The 17,451-nt window shown below is 36.9% G+C and overlaps 2 protein-coding genes across 4 annotated transcripts in view; both read right to left on the bottom strand.

The window, feature by feature from the left end:
• Positions 1–835: 835 nt before the first annotated feature.
• On the bottom strand, positions 836–13,730 carry LOC135680821 (splicing factor 3A subunit 1). Its single transcript, XM_065195022.2, has 18 exons — positions 13,330–13,730; positions 11,543–11,581; positions 11,003–11,134; positions 10,662–10,717; positions 9,760–9,866; positions 9,043–9,121; positions 8,434–8,514; positions 7,787–7,849; positions 7,235–7,325; positions 6,602–6,673; positions 6,179–6,255; positions 5,938–6,030; positions 5,328–5,646; positions 4,547–4,778; positions 3,593–3,912; positions 2,378–2,679; positions 1,684–1,755; positions 836–1,346 (listed from the first exon to the last, which is right to left on the bottom strand). The coding sequence occupies exons 1-18, from the start codon at positions 13,478–13,480 to the stop codon at positions 1,245–1,247; spliced, it is 2,388 nt and encodes a 795-aa protein (XP_065051094.2). The 5' UTR covers positions 13,481–13,730; the 3' UTR covers positions 836–1,244.
• A 1,940-nt stretch (positions 13,731–15,670) lies between these two features.
• LOC135680861 (MAM and LDL-receptor class A domain-containing protein 1) overlaps positions 15,671–17,451 on the bottom strand; it is a 29,939-nt gene continuing 28,158 nt past the window's right edge. For 2 of the 3 annotated variants that reach the window (XM_089113660.1, XM_089113659.1), the window contains exons 28-29: positions 17,123–17,208; positions 15,671–16,355 (exon numbers count right to left, since the gene is read on the bottom strand). In XM_089113660.1, the coding sequence (XP_088969786.1) occupies positions 16,135–16,355; positions 17,123–17,208 (307 nt within the window). In that variant the 3' untranslated portion in view covers positions 15,671–16,134. The remainder of the gene's footprint in view (positions 16,356–17,122; positions 17,209–17,451) is intronic. The other variant, XM_089113661.1, reaches the window with a different exon arrangement.

Raw genomic sequence — 17,451 nt, 5'->3', positions numbered from 1 at the left:
CTCCGCAAAAATTTGATCACTTTTGGCAATTACAAAAAGGCTGACTCCCATGCACCTAAGTTCAGACATTCCTAAAGAAACTATATCTATCAGTCATGTTTCTACCCGCAAATTACAGCACTCAGGCAATTTTGTGAATATTATCAAAAATAGATGAACAGGTATCCCAAAAATGCTGACAACAATTGAAGCCCCCTGGGTTCGATATTTTAAGAATTTGGTAAGAAATATGGTTATCTTTATTTGGTGTTGGTGTGGGTGGGAAATTTATCACATCATTGCTTTACTAGCACAAAAACGTACGTTACAGTCTGATCATCCGCGTTCTTTGCAATGTATGAATTTATTAAAATTGTTTTTCATTTCTCGATCTTTCAAAATCTAAATGCTTGTCAACGTCTGTTCCTGTTTTGACATGTTTTTAATGTTGTATACATTTCGGAGCTCAAGATGCAAGAGCCCAAAAAGGAGCTCAAGATGCCAGAGAAACGAATCGATGCTCGATAGGAAATTGAAAGCCTAAAATTGAGCTGATGCTTAGAATTGAAAGAAAACCCAAATTCAAGTAGGAGATTAGGGGCAGATTCACGCTGCACTAAAGTGTACAGGTCGTGAGAACAACAATCGAGTAGTGTTGTTAAAATAAATAAACATGTACGAAGGCAAAATGCCACCAACCATTGGTTTTCCTTTGCCTTATAAGGGGTCAGTTCTAACAGTTAACTGAATACCGAAGGTAAGCTAGATAGGTACACTTGAATGACGTCACTTTGGTGGTTCTTATCAACTAATAATACCAAATCAGTAAAAGGTAACACACAGAAATGAAAAAACGCATGGTTGACGATCATCTTTCTAGAAAAACATCTTACTGTTTACCAGAAAAAGCAAGAAGCTACACATCTAAGCTTAAGCTTCAGAGCCAAATATAGACACCTGCTTGCTTAGAATCGGCTGGCTAAGCTGGATGATGTAGGTCCGACTGTGACTATAAACTTGAGAAGAGAATGAGTAAAGTATCATAATATAAAAGACACTGTACATTTAGCGAGTCTTTTCGGGAAAATCGACAGCAGACACTTATGGAAAGTCCGGAGAGTTATTTCAAGTTGAGCTAATTAAAGAAAGTCGGTTTAAGACTATAGTCTAGAGAATTCTTTGCAGTTCTGTAAATCTTCAAATAGTCTTTAGTACCGTCTCTAAAGTTACCGGTATGAAACGTCTGAAAATGAGAGCTTAGAAAGTTATTTCTTTCTTCCACCGCGCTCCTTCAGCTGCAAGCCAACGACTGTATTTGACGTGAAGTTGTAGAAAGCCAGCGTGTTTGAGTCTTTTATGAACATGGTCTGTAAGATGAAAAGATGAATGATATCACAAAAAAAACCAAATTTTGTTTCATCTTCTATTAGAAAACAATTTTATACCAAGTCTTGCTCTCTACCGTTTTTTCAAAAGCTTTTTCAAAAAGGAAATTGTTTGGTTATAAACTATTTGCAGCTACTGGCGAATGAAAACAGTCAATTATCCCCAAACGAAAGCTGTCTGTCAACACATGTTCTTGAAATGTTGAGAGGATGGCAGTTTTCTTGCTTATAATTTTGCACGAGACAGTACCTGATTATTCTAAAATGGTCAAATGTTGAATATGCGGTAAACATATTTTGTAATAAATCACCAACTAACCTCGATTTGAAGCTTCTGTTTTCCAGCAGGCATACCAGTTGCATCGTGGACTTTTGCCTTGATGACTGAAATCTGGAAAAGAAATACGCAGATTGCTTGAAGGGAAGGTAGCAGTTGGTTTATAGAGAAGAACGGTAAATGCAAACAGCTGTGAAAAACATTACTTTTGCACATTGAAGAGAATGCATATACAACAAAGATAAATTTGATCGATTCCTTTCATGCATATACAAAATATGAGACTAGCTGATCAGCCTTTCAAACTTAAATATTTAGAAAAGATTCTTGAGATCAAATTTCTAATTTGAAGGAAAATGTGTTAAGTTGCATGGCAAATGTTAAGAAAAGCAAACAAATGTTATGATATCATAGTTTTGCTTTGGACAAGAGGGCTCGTTCCACTGCGAAACTACCCACGAAATGGGAGATTCAGTTAGACTACTTTAGTTCCTTATTCATCTTGCTGGGGGAGTGATATCTTTACTCGGCGCCTTGAGTACGGGATCCATCTACTTAGCACTCTTAAGTACGCGATCTATTAACTGGGTGCTCATTAATAAGAGAGCATTCTACTTGGTGCTTTTTATTAATTGGATGTTATTTAAAGGGGGCTTGTCCCTACAAATGGCTAAATATGACACAGTCAGTGTACCTAAATACTTATTGAAAAACATGTATGGAGAGGATTCAATACCTGGTCAGTCAAAGGCAACGTAAACATTAACGCTTGCCCGTGACATCTCCATTCCGTCTTTTCTCTCATTTCCGGAACTTGCACCTTGAAAGTGACCGGACTTGGGTGCGTCGCCAAGAACTCTTGTTCACCCATCAGCTCATTATCACCGTCCATTCGTGAACGCTTGGCATATGGTTCATCTGACCTATCCTCCTGCAAGCTATCTGGTAATTGTGGTGGTGGTATTGGTTGAGGAAGACCTTGAGGAAGAGGGACGGGGGGCATTGGAACACCTGGAGGTGCCTGACCTGGGGCAAGTCCTGAAACGGATGAAATGAGTCGTCGTTTAATGGTCGAATTAAGAATGCTGCTTAGAAACTTAATAACAACAGAAAAATATTAGTCCGTCATAAGGCCTTTTAATTAGATCATATGACAGGCTGTTTTAAAGTTCTATTTAAACTTCTCAAATTTAGATCTTGTATAAACATTAGCGTTGTTATCATCATTTTCATTATGGTGAACGGGCTGCGAAAGTAAATTCAGCATTAACAAAGTTGCTGTTTATTTCTTGGCAATGTCTGTCAATTTCCAACTTCATCATTTTACCAGAAAAAAATCAACTGTAAATTGTGTGCAAAAACAAGAGCATTATAAGAGAAATTGCAATAAAACTGATTCAACATCTAGCAAAATTTAGGGTAATGAATTTTCACGTCTCCTTTTCACTAATCACATGTCTCCTTTTCACTAATCACATGTCTCCTTTTCACTAATCACATGTCTCCTTTACGCTAGTCACACGTCTCCTTTTCACTAATCACATGTCTCCTTTTCACTAATCACATGTCTCCTTTTCACTAATCACATGTCTCCTTTTCACTAATCACATGTCTCCTTTACACTAATCACATGTCTCCTTTACGCTAGTCACATGTCTTCTTTTCACTAATCACATGTCTCCTTTACATTAATCACAGCAGCCAGATGAAAGTGACAGAGGCTACCTTTTTTTAAAAAAACAAATTTCGGAGAAGTAAAAAGTGCTTTAAGGTAACCTTATGCGGTTTTTATGAAAAGATGGAGGGATATTTCTCTGAGAAAGGACCAAACTGGAAACAACTTTACATTGCGGAGTTCACCAAAACAAAGGTAACTCTTTCATAAAAAATTTAGCAAAAGTAATTCAAAACTTAATAAATAAAAAATATATCAAAAAAGGGAAGCACTCACCCAGCAATCCTGGTTTCACATTTGGTGGTGGAATAGGTGGTTGCATCACTAGAGGTGGAACAGGTGGGGGTAGAATAGGAGGTGGGGGCAAACCCATCGAAGGGGGATGATGGTCACCAAGAGGGTTTCCTTGCTTCGATGTGGGTAGCAATGGTGGTGGTTGGATAAGGGGTGGAGGCTCTGGCTGCCTCGGTGGTTCTGGGCGTTTGGGGGGCTCGCCGTGTGTGCTCATCTGTGGGGGCTGTGGCCTGTAGCCGAAGTCGGTTGCTTCAGGGGGTTTGGGAACTGACGGACCAATTTTTCCTTCATCATCAGTGGCGCTGTATAACAAACAATAAAACTGAATTTAGATTGTATCTATTTTTCAATGCACGACAGTCTCATTCAATATATGACAATTTAATATCAAAATATCAGTAACGGTTAAGCGTCCAAGAGGAGCACTGCAATTATAATGATATGCTCACTAGGAATTGGAACAGGGGTTTCTCTTAACTATAAAACAATACACAAATGGATCCGAGAGCAGATATCACTTTGTTCAACTTTTGAAGAAAAAAAGATACACTAAAAAACCAGAAAATTGATTATTTCCTATTTCATTTCGTCTTGAGGCCCCTCTCCTTCCAGTTTCAAATATACAATTGGAAAACCTGAGAATACAAACTCCTCGTCATATAGAAGCTCAACCGTAATACTTTAAGAATGAATAATATGTGAAACAAGGAAAAACTTAAAAGAAGAGCCAATTTCTAACATGCTTCGTATGTTCCTACCACAATTTATTAGCTGCCCCCTAAGTGAAGTAATTTTGCAATGCCAGAACAAAGATCTTTGCAGAAGAAGGCTTATAGTACCAGAGCTGTAAAAAAGAGGTTTATTTTCCGAGGCTTGCCGACTTGCTGGTGTTATTTAAAAAATACCCTACTGTATAGAAAATTACAGGCAACGTACATAAGTCCTTTGGCTTTGTGAATAGCCTCGATCTGTTCCTCTAGGGTAATATTAGCTTGAGCGAGTTTCGTTGCACGTTCCATACTGGCTGTGTGTCCATCCCAGACCACTTTATCTCCTCTTTTATCTTCGTCACCTGCTTTCTTCCCAATCATTATTTCCTCGGCTCCGACACCGAAGATATCAGGACGATACTGGGCTAGATCTTTCAAAGTTGAACCAACAGACACCCCTATGGTCAAAGACACAAAACATGTAAAATTGACAAGATAACATTAAAGCGGAATAGATGTCTGGCTTATTCTGACCTATTTTCGGGCCGTATGGAAGATAACAACTACATAAAAAATTGCAAAGGACAGGGAAACACTTCAAAGGAAATTTCAAATGCCTTATTAAAAAAAACATAGGCTAAAGAAACGAGCTGAAACTGGGTTAAATTTATAACGTATTGTAAAGCATAAAATTTCATACTTTGCATTAAGAGTTAATTACATTGGTTGGGGAGCCATAAAAGTGGATAATAAAAAAAAGGAGAATACTGAAAGGTTTAAAAAAAATTTTTGGAATAACATGTAAAGTGGTTAATTCAAGGCCATCAGTTTAACCGTGTAATGGTAGGCTATAGATTGAACTGCGTATCAACGTATTCCTGTGATAAGCAATCAAATCAATCAAAAGAAAAAAGTTGACCAGTGGATAATACAATCAAATCAATCAAAATCAATCAAAAGCAATCAAAAGCAATCAAAAGCAATCAAAAACAATCAAAAACAATCACCTTCGGCAAACATTTGCTCTTGCTGCCGTTTCTCATCAGCAGCCCTTTGTTTAAGCTCCTTCCACCGTGGGTCCAGAAGATTGATCTTCATGTGTTCGGCCATAGCCTCCGCAGGGACCTTCTCTCCAGTCAAAGGTGATATCAAGTATTTGTCAGGAGGAGGGGCACTTGAAGGTGGTGGCGGCTTAGGGGCCTTCGGGTCATAGTCCCTTCGAATGTTGACATTAGGCCCTGGCGCCGTTGGTGGTAAAGGCGGCTGTTTCATCTCGGCGGATGGTGGATGCGGAGGCGACGGTGGGCGATTACTGTCTCTTGCAGCCTATGGTAAAAGTTTTTTGCTTTGTACCAAAAAATATATCGCTTTCTAAACACAGTTATTTTAATTCTATAGATTTTAATTTTTCATTTTATATATGTAAAACTAAGCAGAAATTTATAAGGCACAACTAGAAAAGTTGAAGGGAGATGGGGATGTTAAATTCAAAAATGTGACTCGTGTGCTAAAATAATTCAAATTGTGTTAAAAGAAAATAAAAAATATTGACGTAGCCAACTCAAAAAAGCATATATCCAATGAATATGATATAACAAATACACAAAAAGGACATACATTGGATTTGTCGATGCCACTTTCTATTCCATCTTCTTCTTCATCATCTTCCACTTCCATTTCCATTTCCTCTGCATTGATTTCACCAGTTTCCTAAAGCAAAACAACAAAATTCGGATTAATCTAGCTGCAAGCAAGATTTGGCTATCTTTTGGATATTGATTCTTTTTTTGGGCATGTTGAAACTAAGATCATGAAATGCCAAAAATTATCAAACAAGTTTCATTAAGTGGAGACGTGCCTGCATGCGTTCGAATCTTTCTTGTGCGAGAATTCTGGCGCCAAGTTGCTCCAATGTAACAGGCGGAGGCAGATTGGCTACAAAAAGGAGAAAAAGAGTCTTTACAAATGAATTGCAACTAATGAGACAATAACGGTGTATTTCTCGGCTTTGTGAAAGACCTGTATTTGCAAAAGTCGTCCGTTATGATAAAATTGCCAGGAAAATTCTCAGACCATTCTCAGGAGTATCTGTGATAAATCAAAGTGGAAACATATTTTAAGGAAAGTCCTTCTTAGTTGCTTAGAGGATGGTTTCTCATATGTTCTTTCAAATATCAACTGCGTCATAGGTAGTTCCTCTAGGTACCTTCCCTTTGGGACGATATTTCAAGTGGAAAGGGATACATTGGAACTCAGCTGATAAAAATAGCAGTTTGTTTACCAATTTCGTCTTCTCTGAAGTTCACAGTCTCAACAACGACAAAATCGTGCCAATCAACTTGGGCAAAGGCGACTGCAAAAGATAGAAATTGGGTTATTTTAATGCTCAGAAACTGCCAAAGCTTTGTTAGTTAAAATGATGGTTGCACATATGGTTTATGATAAAAATGAAGCTTAATTACAAATAAAGATCATAACTTGATCCACCAAAAGTACCACCAATTTGTGCCACCAAAAAATTGTTTGCATAAAGATCATAAATGAAACAAACAAAAGTAAAGTTAATTAAACTCATTACTTGGCTTGGCAGACATTGCAGTTGTGCACAGCACATGATCGTAAACTGTTCTATCTTTTAATAACTTCTCCCTCCCCTCTTCAGACATTCCTCGCCCCCCTCAGACAGATTCGGCTTAAATTCTTTCCAATGCTAGAATGTCGTACATTGACGAATGAAGAATTTTTAAAGGGGTGGGGGGAGACACATAAAGTCAAAAATATACATTTCTGTAAGCTGCGGTGTTTTCTTAATTTTGCTGGGACTACTGTGAAAGAGCAATTATCTGCATAATGTTCTGGCAAGCAGTTGTTGCAGGGATTAATGATTGAATCAAGAAATTCACCAGCATCCTACCTCTTTCGCGTTCTCTTTCCTCTTCCTCTTTTCTCCTTTCCCTTTCCTGATACCTGGCCCATTCCACTCGATGTTGGACGATGTCATATACCTAGCAAAAAAAGTCAATAAATCTATATTCATACTATCTTGTAACAGAAAAATACAGAGAGAATGGGCAAATAAAACTGGTTCATCATCTATGATATAAACCATGTATCCCAATGGTGAAACCGTACGAAATCGTGGAAACGTGGCACAAATTTTATAACATGACATGTGAAATCTTAGATGCGTATGGAGGGAAGCTGGAAAAAGAGAATTAAAAAAGTAAAGATGGGGTTACGTAATCCGTAAGAAGGGGGAATGCCCGTCAGAAAAGGCACCCTCCTAGCATGATGAGGTAGGTTGTTTTTCGTATTCCCACTGCATAATACTTTTGTATTGCTATTAAGTATTTTGCTAGGAGGTCGGAAGGTGCTGCTAGCAGGACCAAAGGTAAACAGCCGATCTTGGCTTCAAAACCATAAACTTTAGTATATACTATTCTAATTCTCAAAAGAGAATACCAACCTTGAATGGGTCATCGACATTTCCTTTCAACTTTTTGTCAAGATCAGAAGGCGGTAACAATACCTATAAAAATTCAAGATGGTAATGAAGACTTCAAATGTGAAGAATCCAATATTTGACTAAATCAATGAAACAGAAGCCTTGAACAACAGACATCTCCCTGGAACGAACAGTAACGCCGGACCCATGGGTTTGACTACAACTCATTGCCTGCAGCCAAAGCCTTGAACAACAGACATCTCCCTGGAACGAACAGTAACGCCGGACCCATGGGTTTGACTACAACTCATTTATCATATTGTTGGCTTAAAGGGAAATCAATTTTCGGAATGTCCACTTTTTGATCAAGAACATAAAATGAGCTGCTGGTGGTTTGTTTGAAATCACCAAGAAAAGTCAGTTGCCTTTTATATAAAACTACAGATTACACAACCAGTATACATCAAATGGGTTAATGAAAAAGTTTCAGTCACATTTCACATGCCAATCTGACTTCAATTTTCTTTGGCTACCAAACACATGATACTACTGCAATATCTTGATCAATTTAAGGGCACTACATTGGAGAGGCAATTCTTGATGTAACAAACTAAACCAAGCAGATAAAAATTCAAGGTTTTACAAAAAAGCAGGATATCATACCATACCTTTGTGTACTGTTCAACAAGTTTGGTGAAGTACTGAAACAAACTGTGTTGTGGTCTCAGAAAATCAAACTGATAGTTCCTCTATAAAACAAATTGGGAGTTGTTATTCATCTACATATCACAATTTATGGAAAGCAGCTAGAAAGCTGTTGAAGACTTACAATGCTTGTAATTTATACAATTATGTATGCAACTTATTTTTGGGCAAGCTTATGAATCAGTGATGAAAGCCAGCATCACAAGCCAAATTACACCAAAAAAATCTATGGTGATGAGAGTTGGATCACAAGAATGTCTAGGCGAAAAATAAAAATGAAGGAGACCAGTGGATCAATGGATTAATATACTGCAAAGAAGAGTTTAACAAAGTATTCAGTTCTTGAAAGAGAGGTAAGGTAAACCACCCCCAAAAGCACAAAAGATGGTGTTTGGATACTTAAGAAAATTACATGATAGAAAAACAATTAGAATGGATAGGTAAAAATGTGTGAACATCTCCTATATGAGCAAAATTTCATTCTAGGCTTAAAAGTTTGGTCATTGCAAAAAATGTCCCACTGCTTTCTGTGGATGTATTGAAAGGGAATTGTATTTTCAGTGGATGATTACCTGTTCTCTGTTAATGAGATTAGTTAGAAAAGTTCTGCCATTTTTAGCAACAAACTGTGCTGTTAATTTAACAATATCCCTGAAATAAGAGAGAAATGTTATTTCATAAAAAGGGAACGGGTAACAATGTTCAACAATTTAATGCAAACACAATGTCCTAAAGTAATTTTTGCTCAAAGTGAGAAATCTTTTATCTATATGCATATATTTCACAGGTACCACTTAACTTTCAAACAGGAAATTATTGATGTGACAGGACAAAATATTATTGAAAACAGCACAATTGAATGTAGAAATATATGCTTAGACATCTGCCTTGAAATGAATCACATTTCTTAGGTTATTAGCAGAGTGGCAACAAGGAGACTGTATTGGCTACAGCCTCCCCTGTTGAGGCAAGCAAGCTTCCAGTCAGATGAAAATTTTTTTTGTTGCACAGCAAGGCTCCTCATAATACAAATATTATCAAGCTGCCAGCCCAAAAATTCTAACATACTAAAGTACCTTTTATTACTCAACATGAAGTTGAAAAATAAATGCTTCTGATCCAAAAAATTAGTCAAATTAGATAATACTTAGCTTTTATCACTTCTATCTTAAATTTTTTGATAAATACTAAAACCTGCATGACAATATATAGCCACCCTCAACAAAGTATGTGCCAGTATCATGATTTAAAGATGTTAATTTAAAGACAAGCAAAAATTATTGACTTACAAATCAATAGCAGATATTGAGGGGGGATCAGCAATGAATTCAAAATCTGGTGGAGGCTCTTTCGGCACAACTGGCTCAGTCACTTGTGGAACAGCTTGCTTGATTTGCTTGAAAAAAACAACATTATAACATAAATTGCAATTGAAAATGTTTCCTTTTTTAAAATCTAAATAGAAAAGTAAAGACTTCCTAGCCTAATCATATTTTTAGCTCAAAAACTCAATCAAATCATAATCAAATCCTTGATTATAAAAACCCTGACCCTTTCAACTGATGTTTTATATTGAAAGTGGCCATGAGTTGAGTAATATACTAAGTTTTAAAATGTTTTCTCAAATATATTTTTCATTTACGAAATAATTATGCTATAATTTCAAAGCATAAGGCTGCCTTGACACTGCACAATCTTTTGAAAGTGGCTTCAGTTGCTATGAGATAATTTCTATAGAATCTATCGTAGTGTTCAAATTGCCAAATATAAAGATGCTAGGTAATGCAATTTTGTTTAGTTATTTGCCAGGTAAACAAGCTCATGCAGGCAAGTCACTCACTGCAATCAATAAACAACCAGCTTTTAGGGGCTTTTTGACAAGATAAGGTAATAGATCCACTGAATTATCCCTCTTCTGACATCATTGGTTTTCTGATTATGAATGATTGCATGCCCCATTTTCCAATTCTCATATTTCAAATTTGGCATGCTCTGACAAACAGGGATGCATTTGACATAACAGGGACGCAGGGACATAAACAAAAGAATTCCTATGAAAAAGGACATTGCACAAGCTTTTTAATAGCGGCAACTATGAACAGCCAAAAGTGGGAGCTAGCAAGTATAAACTTGCGCTCTTCAACAATCTGTTTCATATGTTTTCATGATAATGTATTGTCATTGTTGTTACCTTGATTTGAGTAGTTTGTTGGGATGGGGCTGCCTTTGGAGCTGCTGGAGTGATACCTGTGAAAATGACAAAATCAGTGTAGACTTAGGCTGTGAAAAATGCAAAACTGCCTGTATTATATTTGGTTCTTTAGGAGTTCTTAGGCACAAAATGTATTGTCAAAGTAAACCTATGATTTACAGGACAATGATATATTATGTTTACTAACAAGCTGGTAATGTGTGAACCTGGCTGTTGGAGATGTAGTTGAATGATGCAGGGAGCTATAGATAATTTGCATACAAGGAACAAGACTTAAAATAATTTTTCTAGGAAAAAAAGCTCAATTATTGACAATTTACCTTGCTGATCATTTTCATGGAACTCTTTCTTTTTATGTTGATAATATGCATGGTAGGGATCATTTGGGTTCAAAAAATTAAACTTTGGATTATTTGCTTCATTGGCTCTGATCCTTTCTTCAAACTCTGGGCCTAAATAAACAAAATTTCTGAATGAAAAAGAGGCAGTAAAGGTCAATATAGAAAAGGCAAAATCTTTTTAGAAGAAGATAACACTTCTGTGATCATTCAGATAAAAGTTAAGCATAGAAACTAATAGACAACTACTTACTCTTGAAAAAGAGATGTTTTTTAAACAAATGTTTTACAAAACAAAATATCTACTTTTTATATAAAGTTTATTGTAAAAGGACATGAAGAAGCCAGGTTGGAAGCAGTGCAATACAAAATTCCAAATTTATAACATGTTCTTATGAATTTTTAAAAAGGCGCAAAATAAACACTTGGAATAAACAAGATATTGAAATAAAAAAAACATTTAAACTATAGCAAAATAGCAAAATATGAAGACATCAGTACAGGGCAAAAGACATTACATACCATTTCTCGCCACAAAATTTGCAGTCTTGTCAACAATGTCTTATCACTGTCAAGGAGATCAACTCATTAAAAAATTTTCATTAAATTGAACTCTGGTTTCATCAATGTTTTTCAGAGGATGTTAATTCTGCACCATCAACTATAAGACAATTCATACATTACCTTATCATACAACATTCATCAGAATTGGTACACAGAGTACCATTCAAATTGATCATGAATTTGAGTGCCTATTTTCAAGAGATCTTTGACAAGAGTCTCACATATTTGGCATAGAGCAATGCTTTGATTTACTTTGGTGTAGCATTTTTGTTGAAAAGGAAATGGCTTATGATGTGGCACAGAAAAGCTCATTAATCAGTCTAAAATGATTAACTATTGTGTAGTCATTCTCAAAACTCCAGGTGATGTGCACTGGTGAAAAACACTATGGCACAGCATACAATTTAGGACAAAGGCTTTTGATATCTTGTCATTACTAATTCACCCTGGATCAATCTTCTTATTGTAACAAAACAACAATTTTATAATTGAGTAGACTACACTGGGGGTGTTGTGGCTAGTGACCCTTAGGGGGGAGGGGGGGGGTGGTTCACAGCTTGTAAATTTTCTGACAATGGTTTTAAATTAAAAATATGACAATGGTTTTAAAGTTTTTTTAATGCAGAAAGAATAAAAAATACAGCAAACAACATTTTACTGATTTCAATAAGTCAGTCAGAGAAAAGCCAGCATCGGCATTCAAACATTGGATAATCATAAAACAACTTTTAGTGCGTGAAAAGTGTGCCAGAAAACTTGCAGATTACATCATCATAACTGAGTGCCAAACAAGTCAAGCTCAACATTTATTTAACCTTTCTTGGCCTATTGTTGATCGCAACCTGTGTTTTACTGTCTTCAGAAAACTTTTTCTGTTTATATATTCCTCTTTACACTGACTAGTTCCTTTGAACTTTCTTGCTTTTCTATGAAATACAAATTTATTTTGCTGAACAGACACAAAATTGTTGACAAATTCCTGAATGGTCCCTGAAAGGGGCACAGTGGCACGCCAGACTGGAAACTTTGTTTCTTGTGCGGCAAGTTCACGCGCCTGTCTGCGCGTCTGAAATTACGCACTTTAAAAAATTTTGTATTGTTATTAATGTAAAATTTATTCGAATAGGGACTTTGCGCTGCCAATTATTCAAATAGTGTGCGGATTGAAAATTTGAGTGTGCGGGCAATATATCGCAGGCGTGTGACAAAGTTTCCAGCCTGGGTGGCATGGGGGCACAATGCCTCTGGACTTCTCTAGTCTACCTAGACAGATCAGATATTCAGATTTACACCAGACTGCAAAGTTTTGGTATACGTGGGGAATGCAATAATTTTTTTATTGTATATTTCCGAGCATTTTTTTAAAAATAGATCAATCTGTGCTGCAGCACAGACTTTCATACAAATATCTCAACATGGAGCTTACAAGTGCTATTTAAATATAAAATCATACAGTTTTTAACCTCCCATTTTGCCACATGATTTGTTCCCGTGCAAGCATAAGCGGCAGAAAATAATTCCCTGCACACAAAAAGTTATTCTGCACTCTGAGATGTGCATCTATTTAACTTGTTTTCACCCCCACCAAAAATGTGTGATCAAATATCAGGTTGACAAAAATTTGACAAAGAAAATGAAACATATGGAATCAGCTGCAGAAAAATAAAGATGGGCCTCTTTGCAACATTTGTAACGTCTGGAACCAGCTTACGCTTTAAAGTTTTACTTTTCATGAAAAAGGATACTCCTTACTTCCGGTGGTGGATAAATAATTCCAATCGTAGGCCTCGAGACCGACTCGACTTCCTTTATCTTATTCTCCTCTTGTTTTTCTTTCTCTTCATCTTTGTCATTCAAAGAGATATTCTCCACTTCCAATGCAACCACGGGTGCCATTTTGAATCGGCTAACAATTATGGCCTAAGGCCTATCACAATGCGGCTCAATAGTGAGCTATTATAGATGTCTTTTGTTACAGTCCTTAAATGAAAGTTCCTCTTATATTGCCAAATTCTTCATGCCTTTCGATGATACTTTTATCTTTTATTAAAACAAGCACTTTGTTCTTAGATGTTCTCTCTGCCAACGTTGATTCTACGCAGTGTCACAACAACCATGAGCATGCGTTAGCTCCTTCGCATGAATCCGGGGATAAAGACTTTTAGATCAGTGGGGGATATCTCTATGGGATTCTATGGGATAAGGTTCGGCAGCGGTGGCAAAAAATGAGTTTCTAACTATTTATCTGGGAATAAATAAACAATCTTTTAGTGGTACAAAACTTAAAAATGGCTTTGAAAAAAGCAAACATTTAGTATAATTAAAGCTTTTCGTCTGACACTCTTTAGAGTTTAAAACGTTAGAACATCATAGACCGAAAACTCTACGCTAGGAAATATATGTACCCAGTTGTGGATCGAAATAGGCCAATCCTGTTGAGGTTGACTGTTGAGCACATGACTGTTGAGGTTGACCAATCAGTGCCGCTTGCCTTTTGAGAATGTCACCAATGGAGTCCTAAGGTGAAAACGAACTCTTTTTGTCTACACAATAGCGATTTTTTCGTGCTTATGTAGATAGATTCCAAAAAACTGCTAGGTGGAACGACGATCGGGCTTTACCAATAATCCGAAACATGTCGCCATTATAGTTCTTTGCACAATCTGGGCTTTCCAGTAAATGCTGCTCGATAGCAGAATCGCAGGTTTTAGTTGTAATTTTAGATTTGCAAGACCGAGGTGGCTGTTCTCTTTGGGGACGACTTTTGTTCCTAATACTAGACGGAACATGTTGCTCTATTCTATCCGCCAATCTTTGTGTAGTGCGTCCTACGTAGCCAGAATCGCACTGGCACGTAAATTCATAAATAACGGAACTTTTTTGTATGGCAGGAACGCAGTCCTTTTGAATGGACGAAAGTGATTTCGCAAAAAATGAGCCACCAGTTCAAAGATAACAATGCTAAATACATGACAAGTTTATATGAACTGTTTAGTTTCAAGCAGCTTGTGGAGGAGCCAACAAGGGTCACCCTTGAAACAACAATCATTGATCACATTGCCACTACATGTCCTAGAAACATTGTTGAAGCAGGGGTTCGTGAAGTCTCTCTAAGTGATCATTTTATGGTTTACTGTATTCGTAAATTCGACGGTGCAGTAAAAAAGACATTAAACAGAGCAAGATTTCCTGTCCGTTGCCTCTGATATATGTTGGGAGCATATGTACTAACTAAGCAATGATGTAAATATACTTTTTAATGTTTGGTTACTTTAGTTTTCTTCTCTCATTGAAAAAATAAAGCCCTTGGTTTGACAAACACCTCAAGGGTTTGATGATTAAAGAAACAGACTGAAAAAAGCTGCTCTCAAAAGCCAGTCACCAAATCTTATGGATTCATAAACACAGGCTCGAAATAAAGTCAACTTCCTTAATCTCCAGTTTAAAAAGCAATATTTTGCCACACAAATTTCTGCATATAAAGGAAACATGAAGGAAACTTGGAAATCAATTAATAACTCCTGAACAAAAGATCAAAGTCTGGCAATATTGATAGTATCAAAGATTCAGGTAAAGAATTATTAACAAAAAAGAAACCTCAAATATAATAAATCGTTTTTTCTGTACAATTGGTGAAAACTTAGCCAGCAAAATCGAGCGGAATGACAATATCCCCTGCTATTTCCTTAAACTGGCCTTACCTCTTATTGAGAAAGTTTTGGCCTGTTTGTTCAATACATCACTTGAAACTAACATTTCTCCAATTTCATGAAAATTGGCAAGAGTGGCTCAACATCATTTCACCCAACCTTCCGCCCTTTCCAAGAACGCTAATATGTTCTTATTTTCAGCATCTATGTATTGTCTCGCCAATTGTAAATCTTATGTTTTAGCTTTTTGAGGAAGAACTGATCATTACATATAACGAAAATACACGAACTTTTCATATGCTTGAAAAGGTACTTTAAAATGGCTGTGAAAAAGGCAAACATTTTACACCATAATAACTAAAAGCTATTTCGTCTGGGTTCTTTTGCTGTTTGAGGAGGAATTGTCAGGGAAATAAGATGAAAAAAACAAAACTACTAAAATACGATACGGACTTGATATCATTAAAGAGTGTCTAATAATTTACAGATTGTTCAGTAAATATAAAAATTACAATCAATGAATGTCTTGAACGACAACGAATTATACATGCTACAGACCACTCTAAGAGCAGCAGATATTAAATGCAAATAACTAAAATTTAAAATTAAATACTATTTTCAAATCTACTTTATTGAAATAGAAGGAAAAAGATATCCACTTGGTTAAATGCATCGCTCGTGAAGCTCATCGCCGCAGCACAAATCACCCGTTCTCTCAATATTTCCAGGATAGCAAGAACATTACCATCTGAGGATTATCTTTAAGATTATAATCGAGCTAAGCTCCGGCTAAAAGAGGGGAAAGATGCCCACATTGCCACATGGTACCTCATTGGTTGGACAAAACTTAAATTCGCAGTCATATATATACAATGCTTTGAAAGTTTATTAAACAGGGTTTCATGAATCAGTGCCTGGACTTCGATTGTCTGTGGCTCTGACACGGACTTGCGGTGATGGGAGCGCTCTATTGGGGTGTAGCTGCTGCCTCGTTGTGGGTCTTACCAAAGGGTGCAATGGATCGGAGACGGAGTCAACCGAGGCTGCGGATGCTGGTCGAGATCTTGCCAGGGCTGCGGAGCCTGGTCTAAAATCCTCACCGTCGACAGCCGGTAATTCCACTGTAATAAGTAAGGCAAAATGTAATTAAAAAGCATCTTATTGGTTTCGTTTGGTTAATGACACAACATAAACTTAGAAGCTGCTTCACACAAAATTATTGAAGGGTTTACTTAAAAATTAAACCTACGAAGAAACACTTCGGAAATTGAAACCTTATTATGAAAGAGAGGTTTCCAAGCGTCGATTAAATCAGGAAGTTGGTTAATTAACGAGCCGCTAATAGAAAGGGGGACTTAAAGGAGAATCTACAATGAACATATCTAAAAAATGCAAAAAAACAGTTAACAAAGTTATTCAAACAGTGCCGTCAGAACTAAATTCATATTGGGGGGGCTGCCCATTGTATTGTTCCCAATTTAGTACACTGTTATAAAGGAAATGTACTACGGTTTGACAACTCCAGCCCAACCTCCTCCCCAGCCCCTAGCACCCAGCCCCTAGCTCCCAGCCCCCCGCTTCCAACAGCCCTGTCAAAAATCTAGAACCTGTTAAAGGCAATCTGTCACAACGTTGATTGATTATAAGAACAAAGGGATTTTTTATTGTTTCCAGTCCCCCATTAATTTATCGCATTGTAAAAAATATGGCGGAACGCTGGAATAGTGATTAGGCTATTGTTCCAGCTGTTGTTCTCGTTAACCAATCCACAACGAGACAGATTGCCTTTAAGTTGATAGTTCTTGCGGCTGGCATCGTCCGTTAACATAATGTAGCGGGGTCTGGGACACAGGCTTACATAATAGGACCAAAAAATACTGACACTTACCTCGCAGATTCGAGAGCTGACTCGTTAATGTCAGCATTTTGTTTAGTTGAGCGCCAGCTCCTGACGGTGTTTCTATAGCAATAGGACTAACAGAAAAAATGGTGGTAATTCAGTCAACGGTAAAAATGGTCAGAATAAAAGTCAACTTGTATTGTGTAAGATAAGATTTTGAACGCTGGGTACTTTTGCCCGAAACATCGATAGAAAAGGTTCAGACCAATAAAAATACAGAGGTGAGGATGCAAATGTGTCAGGGGAATTTATCTAGACAACGTTATTTACACTTCCGTGTCACATAAACAAAAATATGACTTCTTCTTGCTAATAAT

Source organism: Rhopilema esculentum, chromosome 18 (assembly GCF_057945365.1).
Source record: "Rhopilema esculentum isolate cy_ngs chromosome 18, ASM5794536v1, whole genome shotgun sequence".
Lineage (NCBI taxonomy): Eukaryota > Metazoa > Cnidaria > Scyphozoa > Rhizostomeae > Rhizostomatidae > Rhopilema > Rhopilema esculentum.
This window is presented reverse-complemented; position numbering and strand designations above follow the sequence as displayed.